Source organism: Lepidothrix coronata, unplaced genomic scaffold (assembly GCF_001604755.1).
Source record: "Lepidothrix coronata isolate B3197 unplaced genomic scaffold, Lepidothrix_coronata-1.0 Scaffold25, whole genome shotgun sequence".
NCBI classification, from domain to species: domain Eukaryota; kingdom Metazoa; phylum Chordata; class Aves; order Passeriformes; family Pipridae; genus Lepidothrix; species Lepidothrix coronata.
In genome coordinates this window covers 345273-355724 of record NW_016690205.1, presented here as the reverse complement: position 1 = coordinate 355724, position 10452 = coordinate 345273, and the positions used below count along the sequence as shown (strand labels likewise).

The 10452-nt window shown below is 41.8% G+C and overlaps 1 protein-coding gene across 1 annotated transcript; it reads right to left on the bottom strand.

The window, feature by feature from the left end:
• Positions 1 to 772: 772 nt before the first annotated feature.
• Positions 773 to 6213, bottom strand: KCNK18 (potassium two pore domain channel subfamily K member 18). The gene is made up of 3 exons (XM_017809122.1): positions 5997 to 6213; positions 4793 to 4939; positions 773 to 1584 (listed from the first exon to the last, which is right to left on the bottom strand). The coding sequence occupies exons 1-3, from the start codon at positions 6211 to 6213 to the stop codon at positions 773 to 775; spliced, it is 1176 nt and encodes a 391-aa protein (XP_017664611.1).
• Positions 6214 to 10452: the final 4239 nt, after the last annotated feature.

The window sequence follows — 10452 nt, the reverse complement described above, 5'->3', positions numbered from 1 at the left end:
GCTGGGTGCCTTCCCCAGATGCCACCTGAGGAGCTGAGCTTGCCATGAGCACCCTTAGAGCTGGACACCGTGGGACACACACTGACTGCGCGCTGGTACAGGTGTGATAAACCATCATGGAGAAAGAGTGGATGCAGCCCTGAACAAATGAACAATTTTCTGACTGACTTCTGGACAGGTGACAGTGAAAGGTGTAAAAATTTGACGTTTTTCCTTTCAACTTAGCACTTGTGTGTCCCAGTCAAAGGTGTGATGTTCACAACACACCAGTCACAACAGGAGAGCAGTCGGGTTCAGAGCTGTCCTCCCCAGCTCACTCTGCTGATGAATCAGGCCAGAAGCACACTGCAAACCTTCAGTACCCACAGCCACAACCAGGCTGGCCCTGCCTGCAAGAAGGTGGCTGGGTAAGTACTGAAAACAAAAAAAATCCTGACTTGGCTTGTTGTGGGAGGGAGGACAGAAAGGCTGCTGAAAGTCAGAGCTTTGCAAAATATGTTGGGGAGCACCGGCAGGGAGAGAGGGAGAGCCTTCAGCTTCCTCTTCACGCAGCATCTTCTTTGATTATTTAGTAGATGGGACCCTGTTGGAAAGTACTCCCTGGAGGTTCCTTCACCAAGTGAATTCTGAGGTATTCAGCCATTTTACGGTAATTTCTCAGAGGAAATCATAATAAAATATGACACCTGCCAGCCCAAGGCAGAAATGCACAGAAACAGTTTCATCTCATTGCAGTGGCCAATGTTTACAAGTGAAGGAGAAATGACTGCTCTTATTTTGGGTATATCTTCTTTGATGGCATCTTTTTCTCTGCACAAAATGAAATTACCTTTTTATACAAAACAATTAAGCGATCTTGGCCCAGCTTAAAAGCAATGAAGACGATTTCCATGCCAATAATAATATAAAGGGAAAAAAACAAGAAAAACTTGGGATGTTCCAGCTGTGTATCTCCAAATCCAATAGTGGTCAAGGTGATAAAGCAGAAATAAAAGGCTTCCTGAAAATCCAAATTGGATTCCCACTTTGGAAGAATAGCAGCTGCACAGGAGATGTACACAAAGATAACGAGCACCATTAACACAATGGGCACATCTAATTTTTCTAACTCTTTCCCTATTTTGTCAAAATTCTCAATTACTCTGGACACTGTCTTTCCCCTGGCAAGTTCAGGACATGAACTCCATCTCTCAATGCTTTTATTTCTTGCTGGTTTTGTTTGCTCATTTTCTCTGGCAATTAACATTTCAAAAAGTTCAACATTGCGATATTTCATCGACCTCCTTTTCACACCAGCCTGACTTCTCAACAGTTCCATGATTGTCACGGGCTCATTGATGACTATTTTAGACTGTGCTCTGGATTTTAGTTCATTCCTTTTGTTACATGTGAATCCAGAGCAGAGCTTGGAGGCTAGAATTTTTGACTGCAGTTTTCTGAATTCATTGTAAGACTTGGATAAAACAGTTGCAAGGATGTCTCCCATGTCTGTCAGGACCAGGAACATCAGAGGGATACCAAACAAAGCATACAACATACAGACATATTTCCCAGTCCGTGTCACAGGGTAGGTATTGCCATAACCTTGAACAATAACAAGAAGAGGAGGAGAAGGGAAAGGGAGAGAGAGATAACATTATGATTTATTGGGTATTCACATCCTCTGGGCTTTTTATTGCTGTCAGTTTTTGAAAGTCAATTTTTAGTCCAGAGCATACTGTTCTTTTTGGCTTTGTTTTGAAGCTGTTAAAATTTCTGAGTCCCAGACACTTGATGCTAATGCAGGGATCCTGCCTGTTCAAGCACTTGGAGGTGTGGAGTTTGCCAGTTCTGTTGAATTAACTCTTCTTACCTTGTCTGCACCTTATCAGCTTCAGGACTTATCTGTCTGAAAACGGGAGGCCGTTTAGGGAGGAGAAACAAAAAGTTTGGGCCAACCCAAGGCTGGTGTGCAGGCTCTGTCCTGCTGGAGACTACTCTGAGGAAGATTTCCTGACCTGGGCTAAGGAAGGACCATAGGCAAGACAACAAGAGAGATCTTGGGCCATGGGTCCCTGCACGGGGGATTTGAGCTGAGGGCTGAGCTCAGAGGGACAACAGCTGGTGCTGGGAGAAGCTGATGGGCCATGCAGGAGGATCTGAGGGGTCATCTCCTGGCCAGCCTCCAGGATCTCACAGCACGACTAAATGTTTTCTGGGCATGAAACTCCATGAGCTCCAGGAGGATTCAGATCTAGATTGTTGTCTAAATTTGAAACTGGAACAGCACTGTGGATCAGACTGGGACAATGAGACCCATAACTCAAACTTCATTTCTCAATCAAAACTGCTTGTGATGAATGGTAAGGTGATAACAGAATTGGAAATTGTCCCTGGTTCATCAGCTCTAGCTCTAATGGCACATGTTGCATTGACATTTTGTTTGTACTGACTTCATAGTTTTCAGAGTCCCTTAAATGTACTCAGAACAGAGAATCAAGCGAGGAAGCATTTGCTTATCAAATGAGGAAATGCATGTTTACTCCAGAGTATTAAAGCTTACAAATATCAATTACAACAAACAGGGAAACACTACCAGACACAGGGCCTTAAATAAAATGGTAGCAGAAAATATGTCCTTCCCCTAAATTAAATTTGGGTATTTATGTTTCCTTCCTCTAACATGCTAGATGGGAAACTTAAATTGTAAGATAGTTCTTTTCCAGCATACGAGAGAAAACATCAGTATTATAGTGAGTGCATTAAATTTTAACCACCATTTTTCTCCTCATCCTCTAAAAAGACATAAAGCATTTCTTCTCTTCCTTCAAAAACATTGCTCTTTTCTAGATGATCTTCTAGGACAAGTACTTAGCCTTATTAGCTCATATGCTGAGGTGTGGTTTCCTTAATTTACTTCATCCATTCATGTTTTCACTAGTGGTTGCCACTGCCCTTGGTCTGAACCCAGTCTCAGTCCCTGCTTTGCTGTGAGGCACTGAAATACTATTTATTCTTGGGCACTCTGTGCCCCACAGGCTAACTGGAAATGCTAATCTTTACTGTTGAAGCAATTGGGGAAGATTAATTTTTGTAGTTATTGCACAGTAATATTATTTCCTTTTTTTTAAATCAATGTCTGTGCATTAAAAATACTTTGTGCAGTTTCAAGGCTTAAAACTTATCCTGAGCTTAAATTTAGGTATCCAGAAATCTATCCTAGCTGAGCCACTAGGCAGCCTCCCCAGGTAGTGAGGAGGTGACAGTTCAGACCACCAAACTTCACAGTAGATGTCTCAATTCTCCTAGATAATTCAAGGTAGTTAATTTAATTCTACTCTGAGGTGATTTATCAGTTCCTAATACTGCAAATAACAAACCCACCACAATGGAAATAGCCACTTACTCCACCTATTAGAAACAAATATTCTAGGCTTTCTACTGATCCCAAAACTCAGGTCAAAATCTGAGGAAGCCGCATTAATGCTCAGTGCTATGAAGGCAAAAAGTACTGGCAGTTTAGAAATAAATATGTTGGGCTAGTGTGTATGGGGACATTTGTCAAGTCCTACGTTAGTGGAGGTGGGTAAATCCACCCCAGGAAGATGTTTTCAACAATGGGCTTTTTCATCAGTTTGCTGAAGTCAAAGCTCTGATAAAACATCCCCTTTCAAAAGCTCCAAACTGCTGTGTTTGTACCAGGAAATATTCACAGGGGTGAGGACTCTGGTCCCATCCCCAGTGTGTGTCTCTGACCACCTAGATGACTGCCTTCAGACTCAGGGGCTGCAAGAACCTGCACTGGAACAGTCATCTAAGACATCAGAGCCTGAGGTTTAAGCTTCTGCTGTGACTCAGGCAGCACTCAAGTGCTCCAAGTGGAGTATATTAGCTCTCACACTATTCCTTGCATAGAATAACCTCTTTTTTAGGGTTCAGTTTTGATTTTACTTTAATATGCATACCCATGGTGGGGCCTTGAGTGTATCCTAACGCAGTGAAGAAATGTCTTTGCAATTTGATACAATGCTGTGGGAATATTTCCCATCCAGCTTTGATTCTGACAAATGTAGACAGACAGTTCCTGTACTTGCCAGCATTTGAGAAAGATTAGCAAAAGGATAAAAGTGGCTTTGGAAATGAGCATGAGGAACTGTGTTTAAGAATGCAGAGGGAGCCAAAATCAGAGCAGATGTTTCTATTTGATCTAGTTCCTCCATGGAAATATGAAGTCAGAATGGAAGAATTCAGAGGTGTCACTTAAACACTGTCATGTGCTGTTAACCCAGAGAAGTATGAACAACACCATGGTTAATTAAAGACCCATAGATTAAGGAAGCTGAATTACACATAAATAGCATGGAAGCAGTTGAAAAACAACATATGCATTATGAATTATCTTTTCCAATGAAGAAAACATTGCCCAATGGAACACACAATAAGGGTGAGGTTTGACTGAAAAATGGTGCTTTCTTTCTACTTTAATATAATAGTTCCGTGTACATGTCCTTTATGAGTATGTGTTATAGTATATATGTAATGATGCAGCTAATTAGTGTGTACCATCACTAGTTACTAAATTCTGACTTGTTTCTGTGACTCAGCTACATCCCTGCAACCTGTGTTTACAGAACTGCTTGCAGACTCATCATCAATACTCAGAAAAGAAATTCAAGGGGATTTGGGTTTTGGGTTTGGGAGAGGGGTTTTTGTTTGTTTGTTTAGAGCTTTTCTAATTCTCTGGAAGAAAGTCACTAGAGAAAGCAGCAATAGCAATGTATTCTGTAGGGTGTTACTTTACCTCTGAACTTACCCACAGTCGTGAACACTGTGCAGCAAAAAAAGAGAGACCCAAAGAAACTCCATTTGTCTTTTGGATTGACAAACCAGTCTTGTTGAGCTGTGTTGAGAAGATCATGGATTTTTTTCTTAAACTTCACCTCATTTTCTGTCATGTTATCTGTCACAGTCACAGCAAGAGACACAGTGAGCGTTTGCAGACCATCACTGAGGGAGCAGCCAGCATGTTATTCCAGTGAAGTTTACTCCAGCTGAGAATTAGCTCATGTTCTTTTAGAAGATAAAAATATTCACCTTCTCACCCTCCCCTTTCAACCCTCCCCCCTTCCTGAAAAAATCAGGTGGGTTCAGTGGCTTTAGTGAATAAAGAAACAAGGAACAAACAAACATAAGCACAAAGAAGCAGGACAGGAAGACTGAATAATCAGCTTCCAGCCTGAATGTCCTATTTCATTTCGGACTCTCCAGGAGATTGGTCTTCTTTTGACACACAGGCATCAGAAATGTGGAGTCATCAGTAGGTAAAGGATTTGAACACTTAGGTGTCACTGCCCAGCACTCTGCTGGGAATCCCAGAGCCTGCAGCCCTTATTCCTCCTCCCCGTGGCCGAGCCTTTCTTGAAAGGTCGTTATCTACAGGGTTAATTGCCCCAAACAGACCGTCGTGTCGGCACAGCTACCTGAGTGAAACTCCAAGCCTGTGAACGAGCCCCAGCACAGACCCAGGAGGATTTACAGCCCTTCTCTTCCACTCTACCCCCTCCATCAGCATCTCTGGGTCTGGGGTGCACGACTGCACCTCTCTCACTCTGAGCATCCCATCAGCAGAGGGCTGGTGGGGGGGCTCAGAGCAGGGGAAGGGGGAGCAGGAGAAACTTTCTGAGACAGAGATTTCAGTCCCCAGAAAACAGAAGGAAACACCACAGGAATCTCAGATGGTCTTCAAGGACCTTAGGTAGCCTGGGCAGAAGGGAGAACACAGGCACCTCAGAAAAGCCTTTTAAGGCAGGAACACGGGGGCTGGGGAAGCTTGCAGTTAGAAATCTCAGCTAAGGAAGGAACCAGCAGTTATTAGCTAGGCAGAGGAAAAATCTTGTTTGCAGGGTCAGGTGTTAGTGTTTTGAAGAATGTCTTCAAAAGCAAAAAATCTCATTCCAAAAGCAACAGAATGAGTGACTCCCTGTATAATTAAGTCATTTTGAAATTCCAGTACATACCTGATAAACTTCTGCTGAGGTACGTCAGGTTCTGCAGAAAATTTCTATAGTCTTCACTAAATTCCACCTTCCTGTTACCTTCAATGTGGGAAAACATGAGAGCCCCCAGAAAAGCGTAGATGACAAGAGACAGAATGAAGCAGGCATGAGGAAACACTGCCCAAAAGATTGTTTTACATGCTGTTTTACCTCGCAGACACTGGGATGTTGATGCCATCCTAAGCTTGTTTGTTTTTTCTTTTAATGTACAATTTTGTGGAGAAGATGCAGCTTTTAGAAAGAGTGATGAGGATGTAAAAGCTTTTGCATCCTAGAAAAGCTTCTCCTGTGAAAACAAGGATTGTTCTGCCTCAGGCTTTCAGATCACATGTCTTTATAAGTGAAGATTGCACTACAGTCCCAATGGGAAAGGAACACAACTAATCAAGCCTTGAAATCCTTCTCAGTTGATGCCACTCCAGCCCTGAATTACTATTGATCAGCCAGCGCTGTAATGCACATGGATTACCAGCTTCTATCAGTTTTCACTGGAGCCAGTTCATGTTTAAAGTTTCTTGTCCTGAACTACAGTTTCCCATTGATACAGTAGAAACGTTTCCAGCTCCCAGGAGGGAAAATGCACACTGTAAGGGATGGATTTTTTTCAAGATTTCTGCCAGAAATTAGAAAGGAAACTTAAAATTTGTCAAAAGAAGGGGATGGCACTAACTGTTGTCACCTCTGGGTAGACTGTACAACAATTAATTTCTCTTTCAGAGGGTTAAAGAATCTCCCTATACTATGCAATCTGTGTAGAGGAGGCCTTTTGAATTTTAAAATCTTTTTCTCAAAAAAAAAAAAAATGAGTCAAGAAGATTTTTCCTGGTTCTCACTTGATTAAAATCTTGCTATATTAATAGAAGTTTCAATCATGAAACTCCCACTGATCTTAATAAGCAAGAACTGCAGGATTCAGTTCAAGTTAGTGAGCTTTGCAAACTATATCCAACTTTAAAAATAAAACCTTTCTTTTCATCCATCCCTCTAAAACACTTGGAGCAACAAGCAGTATCACTGCCCCTTGCAATGTTTGTAGTGATAGTAATGGGAGTTGGACTTTACAGAAAGAGGTGTTAAATATTTCATCTCTAGGCATCTTTCATTAAAAATTAAAACATTCTTGTGCAGCCAAGACCTACTGAGCTGTATATAAGTAATATGTCCACACTGCAAGAAATCCTACATGGTTTCAATTGTTTCTTTCAGTTCAAACTCTCAGCAAATTGGATCAGAAGATATTTTATGCTCATAAGTATGGAAGTCTTTGCTATAGAATAGAAGCTTTCAGGGCTAAGACAAAAATAAGCCTGCATGCTTGCTACTTTTCTGGTTATCTGCCTCATTGGCTCAGTGTTGTTTTTGACAGCAGATTTATAAATCCTCTTATTGCAGTCAATCTCTTTTTTTCCCCCCATTGACCTGAAAGCCAGAGTTAAAAACTGCTAATGTTCGTAAATAATCAAAAGCAGCAGAACTTCCTGAGAGGCTGTGCTTGGAGATAATGTCCATAGGTTTGGTGTCCTCACCAGAGGATCAGGGACACGGAGAAGTCAAAGAGACAGAGGGAAGAGCAAAGTGGTTCCAGGCAATGGGATGCTTCATGCTGGAAGCACAATGCTGGGAAAGGTTTGTAGGGAGTGGATACTGGTGTCATATAAATTGATAGAGATTATAGGAATTTCTAAAAAAAATAGAAAATAGAAAAGACAAACTCCCTCTCAAAAGGTTTTTAAGGGAATTAAACAGCTATGGCATAAGAGAGAAAATCTTCACAGGAAGAAATTAATGGTTAATAGAGAGGATCAGAGGGCAGGAGTAAAAGGCAGAGGGAGTTCAGTGATGGAGTTATGTGTGGGTGTGTGCTGGAGCTCTGCTGCTCCACACAGTCATAAATGACCTGGAGAGAGGGTAAATGTTTGCTGATGGCTTGGAGCTGCTCAGAGCAGCGAGACTAAGGGCAAGTTGGAATTGTAGAAGGATCTGAGGGTGCCTAGCGATGAAATGGCAGATAAAAGCCAAGTAGATAGATGTAAAATGCATAAACATTCCTAACTTCACACACAGTGATAAGCCCTGGGCTGACCATCACCACCCAGCAGGAAGATCTGGGGGTACAATGTGACAGTCCCACAAACACATCAGCCCAGCAACAGATCACGGTGAAGAGGGAAAACCTGGGTTGGGAATAATGAGTCAGAAACAGAGACTAAACCATCTGACAGCTCTATACTGCTGCACAAATGTTTGGTTTGCACATACCTGGAGGAGTCAGTGTGGTTCTGGTACTCTGCTCTCAGGTAGCACAGATAAAAACTGGGCAAATTTCCAAAGCAAAAGGATGGCTGAAGGTATGGACAGCTGTCGGACAAAGAATGACTGAGCAGTGCCTTTTGACAGGGCGGAAAAAAGATGTGACTGAGGGAGTGTATAACAGCAGTGTCCAAACTCCCAGGGGGTCTGGAGAGAGCAGGTAAGGGATCAGCTGTCTGTAGTCTTGTCTGGAACCAGAACTGAGCACCACCAGATGAAGCAAGTAGGAAGCTGCTTCAAAACAAATAAAACAGGATGGTTTCTCATGTAGGTAGGATGTTGGCTTTCCACACATCAAAGAAGAGAATGAAGAAATGTTTAGAGGAACAACCATTAATACTGTCTACAAACCACCAGGGCTCAATAACTCCCCTGAACTGAAAGTAATTTGCAGCTGGAAAAATGAAACAGGGTACTGGGCCAAATGGGCCCCATGTCTGAGGCAACATAGTCCCACTGATGTTCTGAAAAAGACTTTCACTGCCCAGTATGGTAATTCTGGCACAATTTATCCTGCACAGTTTTTCGTCTACGTCTCAGATACAAACATCTTTCCTCCAAAGTGCTTTAAAATCTTCTCAGCTTTCTCCCATGCATGGTCCTGCAAAGTATTTAGCAATTCCCAGGAGCTTCTCAGCCATTTGCAGCATCAGGCTCTGAGCTTGTGACAACAAGAAAATTTAATAAAAATAAATCCAAAAATGATTTTTACATTATTTTCTTAATCTAAACCATTTCCCACTATTGCTGTATTACATATTTGAACTCAGTTGCTTAAAAGCAAATCCCACTAACCACAAGTTATTCCAAATTGAGTTACTGGTACTTGTATTGAGAGACATTTTTGCAATACACATTTCCTATTCACAGTAATGGACAGCAAACCCGCACTTGTCCTAACTTCCATTTCTTTGATTAGGGCAAATGTGAGTGCTCTGAAGGTGCTATGTGAAAGGAGAGCTTGTGAACACAGCTGCAAGGTTAAATAATTCCAGTGCAAATATACTTATGTTAGAATTCCTACTTTATCTGATGTTTCTGGATTACAAAGGTTAAACCTTGAAGGTCATAGTTTGGGCAGAAAGATTTTTTTCAATAATCAGTAAAACTCTCCCTCCATTAAATCACCTGCTATATTGTGAAAGACCTGCTGTGTTACCTCTTCCATGAAACACCTCTGGATTCACCATCCTGTACTGACAAATGTTCAATAGTGTAATGTCTTCTCCTTTTTTGAAGAAAAACAAAGTGACCTGAAGGATGACAAGTGCTTTCTGTAAAGGAAAAAAATTCCAATGGACTAAATTGTTCCCTTTTATTTTCATCTGGCATTGATTGTGATGGGAATATTGCCTGATAGAGGAATAAGATCTCAGCCTGGCAGCACTTCATGACAATGAGAATTAAAAACATTCCATTCAAGGTTTCATGCTAACAAGGATCAGAGAGGATTTGAACTATTTCTCTAGCATATGCCCCTAGAAAGTATTTCCAGAATGCACTAATATGTTTAAGCTCCCCAAGAAAATATGTGTTTGTGTATAAAGGTGGTATCAACCCCAACAAACAAACAAGGGGGAGAGAAATGCACTAATTGGCTGTGTAGGGTGTGTTGGATACCCTGGGATAAGGTTTAGCTTTCTTTTTATCCATCTTTAAAAGTCTCAGCTTTTGCTTGAGTCAAGTGCTTGAGCTTGCAGCCTCTGGGAATATTTGAGAGCACTCAGGACTAACATCCTGACACCACAAATAATGCTAAGTGGATTCAGAGGTGTCCAGGACTCTCACCCTGAATAGGAACATTTCCTATTTCATTCATTGTTCACACCAATGCCAAGCAAGTGGTCCCATCACTTCAATTATGAGAGGCAAACACCCTTCATATGCCCCAGGACCAACCAGGGCTTGGATATTAGCCTCTGTTCCTCCTCTATTTTTTTAACAGGGATGAAGTCACAGTCAGAAAACACCTTTGATGGGAGTCTTTCACCTGGTAACTAAACAGCAGGACCATCCTTTGTTCACTCATGAGCTAACCAGCACTTTATCCCCTCTCCCCCATGCCCAAATTACTGCCTGAGTAGAAAGACTTCACTTGACTCTCCCC

What these genes read in the sequence shown, in the direction of transcription:
- KCNK18 (XM_017809122.1), bottom strand. Translation starts at nt 6,213, where the DNA reads ATGGCATCAACATCCCAGTGTCTGCGAGGTAAAACAGCATGTAAAACA. An exon ending in CCTCAGCAGAAGTTTATCAG is followed by an intron (nt 4,940 to 5,996) that starts GTATGTACTGGA and finishes TGACTGTGACAG; the next exon opens with ATAACATGACAGAAAATGAG. An exon ending in CACAGTGTTCACGACTGTGG is followed by an intron (nt 1,585 to 4,792) that starts GTAAGTTCAGAG and finishes TTATTGTTCAAG; the next exon opens with GTTATGGCAATACCTACCCT.